Source organism: Echiichthys vipera (genome assembly GCF_963691815.1).
Source record: "Echiichthys vipera genome assembly, chromosome: 14".
NCBI lineage: Eukaryota > Metazoa > Chordata > Actinopteri > Perciformes > Trachinidae > Echiichthys > Echiichthys vipera.
Window position 1 is genome coordinate 1,580,462 of NC_139839.1, and position 16,039 is coordinate 1,596,500.

General features: G+C 41.4%; 1 protein-coding gene across 1 annotated transcript in view; it reads right to left on the bottom strand.

The window, feature by feature from the left end:
• Positions 1-16,039, bottom strand: part of ncam1a (neural cell adhesion molecule 1a) — a 263,654-nt gene that overhangs the window by 68,915 nt on the left and 178,700 nt on the right. Inside the window, exons 5-8 of the mRNA XM_083927354.1 lie at positions 13,615-13,752; positions 12,101-12,218; positions 8,783-8,943; positions 7,785-7,927 (exon numbers count right to left, since the gene is read on the bottom strand). Of these exons, the coding sequence (XP_083783480.1) occupies positions 7,785-7,927; positions 8,783-8,943; positions 12,101-12,218; positions 13,615-13,752 (560 nt within the window). The remainder of the gene's footprint in view (positions 1-7,784; positions 7,928-8,782; positions 8,944-12,100; positions 12,219-13,614; positions 13,753-16,039) is intronic.

Genomic DNA, 16,039 nt, shown 5'->3' on the forward strand with positions numbered 1-16,039 from the left:
AACAACCCAGTGCAGGAATCTCTTTCTTCCCAGAATCACGCCCCGAGTCTAAGAACTAACCAGACCATGTGGCAGGAAACAGCAGTATGCCATATGGTCTACTTTGAGCTATTGTGACTGTTTCTGAGTCTACAACAAAAATAAACAGGGACAAGTAAATAGGGCAAGTCTAACTATGTACTGGAACTAAGTGGAGTAAATGTACTGTACTGTGTGTCTAATGGTCTACATATTTAGTGCGCAACCAATGTGAGCATTAAATGTGGGCTGAATGACAACACTTCTGCTCTGCAGTAAAAGAAAAGGGGTGGTCTACTGTGTAAGTTTGGACTATTCCAACTAGAGTCAGGCTACCATATTTAGTAGCCATACCTCATATTTGTCTGGTCGCGTCCAAGAAGCCTAGAGAGGACAAACACAAAGGTATTAGACAAAAGACACAGTGGAGCAAAGTGAGCTTTATGAAGACTGGATTAACCTGCTGGGACATGTGCAATGGCATAATGTGCGAAGGACGATACCTGTGGTTTCGAATGTTTGAGCTTATTGACTATAAATACAGTCCTGCCAATCATTTTCCAGGAAGTTTTTATTACCCTGTAGGTTGTTTTTGATTTACATCCATTTTCAGGGAAATCAACTTGCAGTGACTTTGAAATTGCTAGGGGAGTTGGGTAATCCATCACGCCAGACCTTGACGTCTGTTTCGGCATTGTATTGTTTATGCTAAAATAAGTCTACTGTGCAACGGTAATGCAACTTTGATCAAAAATAATGCACACCTAATGCTTACTGTGATAGATTACCCAACCCAAGTGTCAAGAATGTGCATTGATTTCCGACAAATGGAACCCAACGCTTGCCGGGAAGATAGGATAACACATTTTAACATCTACCCTATAACACTGCAGCATGCTTTGGGGACATTACATATGCAAGGGGCTTCAACATGTATAAAAATGGACATGGTATGAGCACACTATTAGACAAAACATTGATTAAGATTACAGGGAATTACTTTCAAATTGGATAAGACTGAAATATTTTTCTCCCAAGTTGCGTTCATTATGATTAATTCTGTCATAGATAAATTATACTCCTCTGTTTAAATATTTAAAACAGAGCATGAGCAATATTAAAACCAAACATCAGTAAGTTTCAAGAGGAAAAGACTGTTACAGTGATGTCGGGATGCTTGGCTTGCCAGTTCGATGCGGTCCGGGAATTTACAGAACTGGTCAAAATGCCAAACTTGATTTCCCTGAAGCAGCATGGGGGCTTCTCAGTCGGCTATTAATTAATGTGCTGTAATAAGAGAGAATTTGGAGGCACACTAAGGAAAACAGGGCACTGAAACTAATTATGAGTATGCCATTACCGGTATCTAGGGACTTTGTTTTTCTAATCAGTGGCTCTCTCTTCATGTCATTCTGTGTTTGATTAACTCGTTCATTTATGTTCAGAACTCTGGCGTGCACATCCTCTTTTCCCTTAATAACAAGCACATACACATCATTCTAATGTGGTATCAATGTGCAAAGAGCCTGAACACAATCACACTGAAACTCTTTCTTGAGAGATAATACAGTAACATCTGGAATACTTTTTACAAGACAGTGAAGTTCAAAAGAGGCGGCGGGAGCCATGACATGACTGTCCTGTCATTTCCCATTATTCCGAATGTGTCTGTGCTCCTGTAATCTGGCTGCTATGACATAGAACCAGAACGTGACTTGAAGACAGAGCGCGTCGAAACAGAAAACGGACCGATGGTGAATGACGAACCAATGAAAATTAGTGAAAGCTATTACCAAATGATCAGCGGGAGTTTCTGATTACAGCAGCATTAAATCAAAATTGATCTAACATTGATAGATAGCAAAGGGAGGGATGATGACAGGCTGTGAATGGAAGAAGATACTCCGTGACAACTGTGAATGGCAATGGGCCAGTCCTGTCTTCCAGGTGCGAGATAAGATTTAGTAAGTTGCAAAAACAGCCATGAATACTCTGTGCCGTGTGAATGCTTCCACTGATTGGCAGTGATAAATGGCACAGGTAATAGGAAAAAAATAGGGACGCCTTGGCTGAATCAAATGTATAAATTCTCTTCTGATAACCTGATAATTATATTCATAGAACCTTCCCAATCACAATAACAACTCTAAAAATAAGTTTGGCACTAGCGAAAACAGGATTTATTCCAAGATACCTTTAACACACTTCTGACACTCCAGGACAGTGTCAGTGTCAGCCAACACGTTTTCTCTCTCCTGGCATGAAACGGAGTCGGAGACACCCTACCAGCACAGTTTTGGGTGCATTTCAGCTCCATGAGCAGGGATAGACTAATACTAATTCAGTTACTGCTGTGCTTCAATGGCTAGTTCAATGCCTTTGCCATTTCATGTCATTCATTCATCTTCAACCACTTGTCCCTGTTGGGGTCGTGGGGGGCTGGAGTCGATCCCAGCTGACATCGGGTGTGATGCGGGTACACCCTGGACAGGACGCCAGTCTATCACAGGACACATAGAGACGAACAGAGACAGACAACCATTCACACCTACGGGTGATTTAGAGTCATCAATGAACCGAACACCTGCACGTCTTTGGACTGTGGGAGGAAACCGGAGAACCCGGAGAAAACCCACGCAGATACGGGGACAACATGCGAACTCCACACAGAAGGGCCCCTGCCAGGGCGCGAACCGGGAACCTTCTCGCTGTGAGGCGACAGTGCTAACCATTCGACACCATTTCATATGTTATTGGTAATTTAAAACAATTGAGCCAAGATGTGTTGCTGAGGAATTAAGTTTTCAAGGCCTGCTCGTCCCTTGGGTAAGATTTAAACATCTTGGCTCGACAGCAGTGAAGGCTGACCCCAAAACTGACACCCATTCATGATACTGGGACGCTTCTGAACTGAATACATGGAGTCTCCATCTGATGAAGTTTGATATAACCATCGACCCAGTAAACAAAACGGTGAACTGAGCCCAGAGTATTGAAATCTTTTGAATTTTTGTGGTGCTGCTCTTCTCTTCCATAGAATCTGCTGGAAATCTGAATAATAGTTATTGGCACAGCACGTCAAAAAGGCACTGTTGGGAGAAGCTAAACTTTTCAGATGTTTCAGTAATAGCAGATGGCGGAAGGCGTAAAAAAGTAAAACTACATTTCTTGATGTGTGTCCCCTGCAGTCAAGCTGAAGAAAAGAAAACCCTTGAACAAAGAAGCAGCACAGATGGTGACACAAAACCACTGCATCTATGTGCAATGTCTCGGTAGCTCCCAGGACTCTAGGGTGACTGTTAAATATTTTGGCTTACTTCACATAAAGATCACTGTCGTTGTTGAAGAATTGTGCGGAACAACGCATCGCCACAGTGTTCCAACGTTTTTAGACTGGACCACGTAATCGATCTGGTCCAATTTTGGTAGCTGGAAAGGGTTTAACTGTTACTAGGCTGCTCCAAATGTGTCACTATTTGGATGCAGGGTTCCTACAGCTTATCATCTCATCTTCAGCCTCTTATCCGGGGTCGGGTCGCTGGGGCAGTAGCTCCAGCGGGGGACCCCAAACTTCCTTTTCCAGGCCTTTCCCTGGGGGATCCCGAGGCGTTCCAGGCCAGTGTGGAGATATAATCTCTCCACCTAGTCCTGGGTCTTCCCCGAGGTCTCCTCCCAGCTGGACGTGCCTGGAACACAACGCTAGGGAGGCGCCCAGGGGGCATCAAAGCCACTGGAGTAAAATACAAGACCAATTTCACATAAGCAAAAGTGTCCCAGGCCGCAACAACATCAGCATTTTATCGTGATGTTACGGCCAGAGATATTTAGTAAAATATGTTAAGAAAAACGAAATATTACCAATTATTTTGAAATTTGAGACTAATTACACTATCAGGTAATGTAAAATCCCACTTCCCATGTGTTAACGTTTTGAGACCTTTGAAATTTCATTAATTTCAATCAATTACAGCCTTGTTTTTAGATTAATGAATTCTATGTCTTTTACGACTTTTCAAGGATCCGCAGGAAAAATGTGGATGGAAGATGCATCTTGTCACTGATGCATCTTGTCACTGATTGGCCTCGCTTAAAGAATAATGCTGGAGATCATATTTTTTTCACATTGTCAGATCAAGCTCGTGAAAAATCCCAAATTGAATTAATCCTTGTGCACTAAAATCAAACCAAATGTACCAAGTGTAATCACGTTTTTGTGTGAATCGTATGTCATGTTCTGTGATTTTCCTTTCTCCCATTGTCTCCTTTCATTCATTTCATGAACTGGGGTCTAAATGTCTCAGGATATGTAAATGATTGCACACAGGTTGAATCATTTGTCAACCTATATGGATGCATCTTCGCCTCAGGGCAAATCTGTTTCCACTCTTGTCATTCCATTAGCTTTATATGCATCACGTCGTGGGTAATATTTGCTTTGTGTTTCATTTGAGCCCTAACAAGTATTGCCTGTGCAACCACAGCGTGGTATAGCTTACTCCTCTTTGCCATAATAACTATAGACCTCTATAGTTATCGGAAAAATGAACATCACTGAGCCACATTGTTGCACTGGTGACACGTTCCGTTATCCCCACGAGCATTGTTTGTTGATTCTGTACATTGTCCTGCTGCTGTAAATACAAAAACAGCTGTTTATACCTCAACACATTATTGCTTTTCATTGGTCTTTTTTATGGGATTTGTTCACAATAAGAGGAATACAGAGTAACACCAGCCTTATTATCCATATTGGTTTTTCTGGTACACTTGCTAAGATTGCACAGAATGTCCGTAGTCTGAATGTTCTGTTATACCAAGGTAGGAAGGTTCACCTCTGTGATATATTTGATCTGACACGATTCATCCCACAGCACTGGCTGTATGCAGCTGGACAGAGCGGTGAGGTAAAGTAGGCCAGCATTGTGCAACTGAGTCAGGGTGAAAGGAACAGGGTGCTTTCACTGCATTTACTTTGAGTCTCCAGGAATAGTATACCTATTGTTACGTGCAGAATGCATCTGTGGTCTGTAACAGTCACACAACAACTGAACGTTTCATAACGTAAGGCATGGGGTTCATGCTAACCCCTTTTATATTGAAAATGTTAAGAGAGGTGGAGCATAATACCAAGAAGACTGCCACAATGCAACTTTGTTTGCGTTGTGTTTCATAAAGGTTATTACATCTAAAAAACAACAACAAATAGGCCGCTCAGATAGCCTGTGGTGGTCTCAGACATCTCTTATACTGTTGAATGCTGAAAGGTGATGACAGGTTACCGCACGTACAATGACCTACTTTTATCATTCGAGAAATATCAACAGTTAGAGTTAGACCTGACCTCTCTTTGGAAGATACCAAAACGTTGTCCCATGCCATTGCATTTGATTTATATATAATGAACTCTATACTGGACTACAAACAAATGGTCAGCAGCAGCTAGAATTATAACAAAAAAAAAGGAAAAGAGAACATGTCACACCAGTACTAGCATCATTTCACTGTCTACCTGTAACGCAGATGATTGATTCTGGGGCTTTAAAGGGTTTAGCACCTTTATACGTCAGTGATTGCTGCTGAGTTTGTTCCAAGCCATCCTCTTGCGTCATCTAGTGCTGGATTGCTCAACGTACCCAAAACGACTTATAAAAAGTATGGTGAAGCAGCTTTCTGCTGATGTGCACCGACGGTTTGGAACAAACTCCCGCACACATCAGACAAGCGACCTCTGTTCGTAGTTTTAAGAAAGAGAAACATATTTTTACAATATTGCTTTCAGTTGATTTCTACTTTAGTTTTATTGTTTTTCGTCACTTTTACTGTTATTCAATATTTCTCATACTTGTTTTATGGCTTTTAAATATTAGTTATTTTTTACTTGTATGATTCCTATTTTAATCTTTTTATGTCTCATTTATTCATTTATATTTCCTGTTATTTTTCTCTCTTTATTACCTTTGTTGCAAACCACTTTGAACTGCATTTTATGTCATGAATGGTTCTGTATTAATAAAGTTTTGTATTATGACTATACAGGTATAATACTATAATGCAGTTTTTTTGTATAATCATATCATTTCTTTGCCCTCAAATCATTTTCAAAGGCAAAGGACGAGTCCACAACCCAGGTGACAGGAACCTCTGCAAGGTAAACACAGTGCCTAACTTCCACTTTTATCAGAATATTAAGATACATTATTGTTTTTTTAGTATCCAATTCATGCTGAAGCCTTAACCAGTGTATGGAGCGTTCTTCCTGAATCCACAAATCTGCTCGAGGCAGAAAGGTAATTATCTTAATACCGTTTACTGCATCCACAGCAGAAAATTACCCCTCTGAAGTGACTAATCCGTCTCCTGCTCACATGATGCATGTTGTCAGAAAAGGCCGTTGAGATTTGGATTTCTCAAAATTATACCATTTTAATGAGCTGATAAGAGCATGACAATAGACTTGGGATGAGATTCTCTCTCCAGTCTGGCGACTGCCAACAGCTGTGACCACTGTAAAGGAGAGAATGCACAGGGATGGTATTCATAGCTCCTACGTCTTCAGAAGCCGTTTACCATGTTCTATAGCCGAAGCTTAAATCCAGCGTTATCTCCCGTGCTCCTGAAGGACGCGAACAGAAAAAAACGATGATTTACACGAACGCATGACCAAAATGCGTGACCCTTGCGTGGCTCTATGTTCAAAAACATCTTTACTCTTAAATCAAGTGTGTCCTGAGCAAAGGTGCCCACTCATTTGCAAAGTGGATTATCGCAGCGGTTTGCCAGGGCAGCATAAGTGAGCTGAAAACAAGAGGGGGGCTTAGGGTTTCTGGCTTTTCAACACAACAATAATAATTAAGATAATTGCACTGGAATCATTTACACTTTCTCAAACTCTCACTCCATTTTATGTGAACTTCAAATGAGCACTTTTCATAATAATCTTACAAAGATATTCCGTTTTAAATGATAATGATTAATGGGGTGTGCGAGCTGGGGAATATTATTCCGTGGCACTGCCTAGAAATTGGAATTGCGGCAATCTGCACACTCTCCCCTCTAGCATTCGCGACGGAGCCGCACAAACTCATTAATGCAATTCCAGCAGCATCGGAGAAGGCTGACAAAAAGTTTAGAGGGATGGTAGAATCCAAACTTTACTGCACAGTGGAAATTCAGGTGGTAGAACGTGATTCAATAAGTTTATGAAGCGCAGCAAGCAGCTTCAGATGATCGGGCAACTAACTGGCTATTAATGAACTAAGATGGGAGGACTGGAAATAAAGTCCATTCAGGACTAAATGAGAAATGCATGCCAGTGGATTTTCTCTAAATATCAATTTGAATATTGGTGGATGTGTTAGTTTTGTTTTGCTTTTTAAATAAATGACAATTTACTAGAGATTTGTCAGATGACTGCAATTCCTCAAGGAGTCCGCATACACCTGATTGGCTGCAGGGTCTGCAGAGTCTACGTTGAATCGCAAAAAATAGTGCAGGTCATCACATCGTGGACAGAAAAAGCGAAACACCATAATGAGAAAAGAATAGAAATGCCTTGAATACATGTACTACCTAAATACTTTGTGCAAATACTGCAGTGTATATATTTATACCCAGAGTGCCTCTGGCTTTGTCTTAGTGACTATTGTTGATATTTAATAATGCAGAGAGATTCTCAGTCTGGATCTGAGCTGAAAATCCCTGTGTATGTTTGAATATTTGCACTGTCCACCTTTGCTAAAAAGAAAAAACAAACAAACAATGACTACCTGCTCTCCTTCAGTGAAGGCCCTGTTTTGGTAACTCCAGGAGATGGTGGGTGTGGGGTCGCCCGAAGCCTCACAGGTCAGGGTGACTTGATCGTCAAACTCTGAGGCAGTCTGGTTATTCAGGTAGGTAATCTTGGGTTGCACTAGACACAAGACAAAAGTGGTGAAACAGATCAGATCGGGTCTCTAACAACTCCTCAGGAAAAACAGCTGTATGTTTGGTAAATGGTAAATGAACTTGTACTTGTATAGCGCCTTTCTAGACTTCTCAAGGCGCTTTCTCAGTGTTTGTCACATTCACACTGATGGCAGTGGACATCTACGAACAATCTAATCTAACCATTCATACCGCATATACACACCCATGCGCAGCACGGAGAGCAATTTGGGGTTCAGTGTCTTGCCCAAGGACACTTCGACATGTGGGCCGGGGGAGGTGGGGATTGAACTACCAATCTTTAGAATGGAGGACGACCCACTCTGTCACTGAGCCACAGTCGCCCGTAAATGGTTGATTTACGTTAGCAGCTGGTGGCTAACAACAATGTCAGTTTGGTGCTGGGTGGAAGGTAGCGGAGTATTAGAGGCTACAACGCTTGGGTTGATAGTTGTAAATATTGATTAGTGCAGCTTTAAATAGCTGTTACATACTGTTAGCACTGCTGCAGTCAAGTATACAGACAGGCTTCATTAGAGTTGTAGCTTCATACCCCATTGACCTATAACAGAGCTGCGAGCGCATGATTACATAAGGCTGGTGCAAATATCCTCATGAAGAGAGACTCTAGTGTGATATCTTTCAATGTCCTAAGGGGTGGTTTAATTAGTTTTCAATAGGGCATGCTTTTCTTTAAACTGTATGCGTCACGCTGTGTAACTCTGCACCCAGCCGCTGGAAAAAAAAGCTGTAGAGAAGTGTACAGCAAATGTCAATAAGTATAAAAGAAAAGGCCAGAGAGAGAGAGAGAGAGAGAAGACGAATGGAGTTATTCTCTTACCGAACACGTTCAGGCTGACTTCCTCAGCTTTCTCTCCCGCCTTGTTCTTGGCGATGCAAGTGTAATCTCCTTCATCCACTTTCGTGACATCTTTTATTACCAATTCTGAACCATCCTCGTTCAGGCTGTACTTATCACCTGTTTCAAGGACGACGTTGTTACTGTAGCAGAGGGAGAGAGAGGGGAAAAAAAGACACGGCGGGGTTCACATCACAAGTGTTTGCTTACACAACTTGAGGGACCTACAAATAACTTTCTTAGCTCGCTGACAATGATCTGTTTGGGATTTTATTGCAGGGAAGAGAGAAGCTGATGTAGAACAAAGGCTGGGGGGACCAGAAAAAGCTGTCCTCTGCTGTGCCTTCGGAGAACATCCCCAGGAAATCCACAGCTTTTGTTTACCTCAGCTCTCCTTTAACCCTTGTATCTGTGTTTTTAAGAAGGTCATGCACCTATCTGATTGCAATTCATGTTTCTTTGTTTTTTTACACAGTTTTGACAAAACCTTCTCTCGCTCTCGATAAGCAGAAGTCTTCACTCGAGGTTAGAATCCTGTTTGTTGTATGCCTGGAGTAGTAGCCTTCCTGAGGCATTTTGCAGGCAGACAGTGAATGAAAAATACCAAGCAGAGCTCCATCCCTCTGTTTTTTTCACCGACTCACCCATCTGTCCTCCCAACAACCTCACTGTCTGTCTCAACCTCCCTTCAGGCCAGGAACAGCTTCTCCCTCAGCCTCCATATCACAAAAAAACAGCTTTATTCTACAAGTCCTCTGCACAAAGGTGGTGCTGCTGAGAGGCACTGCTAAATGATGCACCATGGATAATATAACATGATTGTGTATGAAGCAAACAGCTGTATGGAGAGAGATGAATATTGGATAATTGTACCTGTCTTTCCTAAAAATAACTGGTTACACAAGAGATGATGTTGGAATGATAAGGTGTGTGCTCATCTCATTTTCAGGCTGTTTTTCCAGGATGTGAAGATTAATAAGCTGTTAAAATTGACAAGTTTTAGCCTTCTCTGTTAGCAGAAACCGTTCACAGATCCCATTTGAATTTGTAAGTTTTACTCATTAAATATTAAGTTATATATATATATATATATATATACACACACACACACACACACACACACACAGGTATTATAAATGAAGAGCTCTTTTCCAAAACAAGATAAAAGCCAAATTTAAATAAAATGAGTGTGTCATGTCACTTTGCTGTATACAGAACCTTTTCACTGCTTCATCAGTGTTTCATGCCAAATCTCTATATTTCCTTGTTTAAAATGGTCTCAAGATGCAGTTCCTTTCCAAACCACGACAAGCGCCGAACCTATTTTTAGCCTAAATGCGATATATATATATTAATGAGAACACCAGTGTTATGGCTGCCGGTGCTACCCGGTGCAGATTCACTCCAGGTCTTTGGTTATAGCAGGTACTTCTGTACATGCACGCAGAGTCTATAAGCTCTGACTAAATCAAAATGGAAAGCAATCTAAATAGCGTGTAGCAAGTAATAATGCTTATCACAGCCTTTTTGCACTTGTTACAGTAAATAATGTAAATCTCATCATCTCTCCCACACAAGTGTTTGGAGGATAAACTATGCATTTCAATGTTTATTCCCTATTTACAAAGACTTTACAACACCATCTCCCTGAATTTATGATGTGGCTGTACGATCCTTTCAATAAAGGTCACAAACAGTTTGGCCAGAAAGGCTGTGGGAAGCAGGCAGCATTACCAGCAAGCAAGAAAGGTCACATATTGTTTTATCAAAAGACTAAATTTAGAAAAGCAAGCAAAAAGCCCCTGTGGATTAGTGTTAAACCTGAGACACGCAATTTGCCTGCAGTAGGTGTTGAAGTACCCTTTCAGAGAGCTGTTAAGAGCACTGCTTGATTTTAATTTATTTCCATGAGTATGATGAAAAAAAACCCTACATGCTCTTAGTCCAAGGAACCAATTTGATCTGAATATCTTAGTTGCGTCATTATATCAGCCACTGAGTTTGAGCGTTAGAAAACTTTGTTCTCGGGTCCTCCTTCCTGTTTTTTATGTCTCCGCAGCGAGGTGCCGCCTGGAAATTACTGGGCCTTTAGTCTGAGCACACAGGACAAAATCAATCTGTTATTAAAAAAAAAATCTATTTTTTTCTCCTTTTCTTGTTTTTTAAACGCCTGTTTTTGTTGTCAATAGCTACTCTTTAACAAAACTGCACTGGGTAGATTAGAAAAGAACCTTACGGTCTGTGCATGTCAATGTCTGCATCCTGTACCAGCAGCACTTTGGATGATTCTATGTTTCTTATCGTGTACACAGTATCCTGAAGGTAACATGCATGCAGCTGACAACGTAAAATATGGACTTTATAGAACCCTTTCTTTTGTTGATGGTGCATCTTTGTACGTTGGTGTCTGGTCACTGTATGCATGTAATATCCTTTCTTTGTCTGCACATTGCCATTGTCATTGTGTCCAGCAGCTGGTGTCCGAGGGCAGAGATAGCCCGACAACGTCACCGAAATAACCGTCCACGTGATTACAGCATGGCTCTCTGATCCAGTCCCATGGGGTAAACGGTAGAGTGCATCCTGTCACTATAGGACACAGTCTCACCCTAATTCCCATTCCTGCCCAAAACATTTAAAAAATGGAGGTATTATTTGATTAGGAAGGTCTGTAACTAACTGAACTGAACTGGAAGTGTTCATAATGGGCTTTCCTGGCTGATTTCTACCTGAACTGTGAAAAATAATTAACAGATTTACAGTCAAAAGTGAAGCCATCAGAACAGCTGTTCTTCTAATCAAGGCCGCAGGAATTAAAAAAAATGTCGCTCAATAATAAAAATGGAAATAATTGTATGATTGGAGCCTTGTTACTTGATTAAAATTAAATGCTTTAGTCATTTCTTATTCTGGCAACATTTTTCATGCACAGAGCTAAAGGAATAAAAACGTCCCGATGCAAATGACCTCTGTACATATTGGTATATGTGATGTTGAGCTCCACTGTTGGTTTTCATGCATATATATCATTGCTCTACATCGTCTCCAGCTCGATCTTATCAGGCTGTCTTTGAAGTTGATGGCGAGGTTGCACAGGAGGGTTCACACAGCGCCGTGTGTATATTTTTCTAATTCATTCTTCACATCTTTGCTTGACTTACTGATGTTTCCCTTTGAGGTCAAGAAAAAGAGGTAAGGAAAAAAAACAACAACAACAAAGGGATTCATTTTTGTGACAGCACAGCTCTACCCCTGATTCCTATCATCAAAACAGGCCGGTGAGCGCAGAGGATGACGTACTGTGCCCAGGTGACGGTGGGTTCAGGGAAGCCGTCGGCATCGCAGGCCAACAAAGCGGAGCTACCGATGTCTGCCGTAGCGTTGACCTCCGACAGCCTGGCACGGATGGTGGGAAGCACTGCAAAAAGAAGATAAAAATAGGAAGATTATGAGTGCATGCAGCAAGTTATTCACATTTTGAGGGGGTATGCAGGAGAAATCCTTGTTTTGGTACTGTGTTTTGCACTAGAGATTGCTGCCAGCTAACATACATATGTAACATACATTACAAACTTTCTTTTTGACTTTTTTGTGAAGGTCTAACAGCTGCAAAAGCAACGCAATCTCTTTGTGATTTTGTCTGCTTATGTATACTGGTGGTCAAACATTATTTGTATTGGTTGGGTGACCAAAAACAACGAAAAGAGCGCCACCGAGAGGAACTTCAATTACCTGCAGAAAATGTGGGGCGCAATTTTCAGGTCAATCTGCCTAATTTTCAAATAAATGTTAGCATATTGTAATCTTGTCACGAGAGTTGAGCAGCACAAAGGCTTTAAAACTCTCCAAAATAAAAAGAAGCATTCCAACGTCCGTGGGGATGCACCGGTATTGGATATATGATAGCTATTCAATTCAGTTCTTAATTGTTAATAATAATAAATGACAATTCAGTAAATGTGGGCGACACGGTGAAGTAGTCGTCAGCACTGTCGCCTCCCGACTGGGGCCCTTCTGTGTGGAGTTTGCATGTTCTCCCTGTGTCTGCGTGGGTTTTCTCCGGGTTCTCCGGTTTCCTCCCACAGTCCAAAGACGTGCAGGTGTTCGGTTCATTGATGACTCTAAATCACCCGTAGGTGTGAATGGTTGTCTGTCTCTGTGTGTCTCTATGTGCCCTGAGATAGACTGCCGTCCTGTCCAGGGTGTACAAGCGGTTGAAGGTGAATGAATGAATGAATTCAGTAAATGTATATATGTGTATTTATTAAGTTACATTGTTTTGTTTTTTTACAAAGTTAGGAAAGAAATATCTACGTTTTATGTTCAAGGTTGATGTTGACGTCAACATGAAGGAAGGATCCCAGTCACTTCCACACAGCGATGCATGAGCCTATTAATTAAACTGTTCGGATCAGATCGGTACACGGTATCGGCAGATACCAAAGCCCAGGTCTAAGTATCGATATCTAGAATAAAAAAGTCAGATTGGTGCATCCCTGCCCGTTTTTAATATTTAATATGCACAAGCTACATGTTTAGCTTCTGCTGGTGCTAAAGGAATGGTTCGGGGGTATGAATCATCCGGGGAGCATTGATATCCATAATAAAATTCACAACATTCTTAACACAGAGTGGCAAAGGAGGACAGATTAAATTCATCTTTTGGGGCAAAAACAAATGAACCATATTCAAGGCTTTTAAAAAAAAAAACATTTCCAGGGTTCTCCCGGTCATCATTACTGTAAAGCAACAGCTCCTTTTTAGCAACAGGGAAGGCAGGGAGCAGAAGGTGAAAGGGATGAAGCTGTGCTTACCATTAACCACGACCTTGATCATCCTGAAGTCAATTTCTCCCCTGGCCATGATACGAGCCTCACAGTTGTACATGCCCTCATCCGTCTTCTTGATGCCGCGGATCTTCAGATGGCCATTATCCATGATCTTGAAACGCACTAAAACAGAAAAGGCGAACAGGACAGTCATTTATCACATGTGGTGTTCAAGATTATACAGATTAGGTACCCAAAAAACAAAATAATCTGCCAATGTGGCCTGCATGGATTAAGAATAATACATACTGTATATACTTTTAAATGCTTTTTGAAAGAATACGTTCAACGCTTGATCTCAAGGGAAATTAAGTATTTTTCCTCCTACTGTGGGAGCCACTCAAAAGGTAAAAGAAGAACTGACTTCTTGTCAGTGTATAATAAAACCCCCAAAATGGAGCACCGCGTGTGTGTGTGTGAAATAGTTCAATACAGTCTAAAAGAATCTGAGATGTAATTTTCTCAAATCTTGAAAATCTGACAGGGTGCACAAAGATTGAAGTGAAGGTTCAAGGGGGGCAGTTTAAAACTAAAATACTTCACTTGAATACTCAGACTGAAGGTTGGAGTATGATTAAAAAGTCCCAATTATGGTGATTAATTAATGAACTTATTGGAAGAACATCCTGCTGGCTACACGGATAGTAATTCAGCAGGGTTTTATAGCAATCATAGAGCCTGACAAACTGTAACACCTCTAATTAAACCAGCCATAAACACTGTGCCAGAGTGAGCTGTCTTAACTGAAACCAGGTGTTTGTCGCACATTTCTGGGGGAAGTGCATCCAGTGCATTATTAAAATCCAGGCCTCTAACCACATCTGATTTACCAGCCTTAGGAGCTGAGTCATTTTTGTTGTCGTTTGTTTTTTTATATGTCCCAGTTTAGAAAACCAAAGCACTTCTCCAAAATGTGTGAGTTGGTACACTCGTGTGTACACTAAAACTCACAGGATTTCAAAGTGTGGCTATGCAGGGTGTACTTGTTAAGTGAAGCTTTCACAGGCCAGTTGACTCCTTCTCATGGAACGGAAGCTACTCTACATGATCCCGATGCCTTCAGCTGGTTAGAGGTTATTCATTCATCCCTACCGGCACAGTTTTGGGTGCATTTCAGCTCCACGAGCAGGGATAGGCTAATACTAATTCAGTTACTGCTGTGCATCAATGGCTAGTTCAATGCCTTTGCCATTTCATATCATTCATGCATCTTCAACCGCTTGTCCCTGTCGGGGTCGCGGGGGGTTGGAGCCGATATCAGCTGACATTGGGCATGAGGCGGGGAACACCCTGGACAGTCTATCGCAGGGCACATAGAGACGCACAGAGTCAGGCAACCATTCACACCTACGGGCAAATTAAGAGTCATCAATGAACCGAACACCTGCACGTCTTTGGACTGTGAGAGGAAACCGGAGAACCCAGAGAAAACACACGGGTGAACATGCAAACTCCACATAGGTGTGAACCTGGAACCTTCTCGCTGTGAGGCGACAGTGCCAACCACCACACCACCGCGTAGCCCTGATTAGAGGTTATGAGATTTCCAATTCTCCAGCCGTTCAATAGAGAACCCCACCATGTAAACTAAAGAAAGCCTGCGTGCTACTATGAAATCACTTAATGCACTTAATTATGTATTAAGTCTTAAGAGGGATGTTGGCAAAGGGATAGAGGGCTTTTTCTTCCCATCACTTAAAGATCTGTGGACTTCATTGCACAAACAATTCTGACTACACACTGGGGCTCTCTGCCGGTCACGGAGGGTGGCTAAGTACATTTACCGTACCTTAATACAATTATCAAGTACTTGTAGTTTACGCAGGTATTTCAGTTTCATAGGCTATAGAGGCAATAACTGTTCTTTTTACCCCACTACATATATCTGACAGCTACACTTTACATTTGATTGTACATATAAATAGTTGATTGGCTTATCAATGGACACATAGCTTTATACATTTACATATACAGTAGTTAAAATTAGCAACATTTAGATGCTACTTACTTATAGGTTACCAATATGCATTATGAGTACTTTGCTTTAGTAACATTTTGAATGCAGGCTCTGACATACAGTACATGACAATGACAAAGTTTCTCATGGGTGGTTTAACAATGCAACACGCAGCATATGGTTTGGTCAGCTGCTGTGAGGAAAATTACATAAGCAGTTTTTCAGTTTTCAGTGTTGGTTACAATTAGTGGTTTTTCCAGTGAAAAACACATTCCTTGACCAGACTCCAAGAATAAAGGCGGGCTTAGTACAACACTGTGGTGACTCCAGGCTCTCCAGCGGTCACCAAGGGAGGGGTCACGCTGAGGTTAAAATAGGCCCGGTCCAAGTATGAAACAAAATCATCTCCACCTCAGTCCTTACACAACAGACTGAAGTTTTAGTTGAACTCTC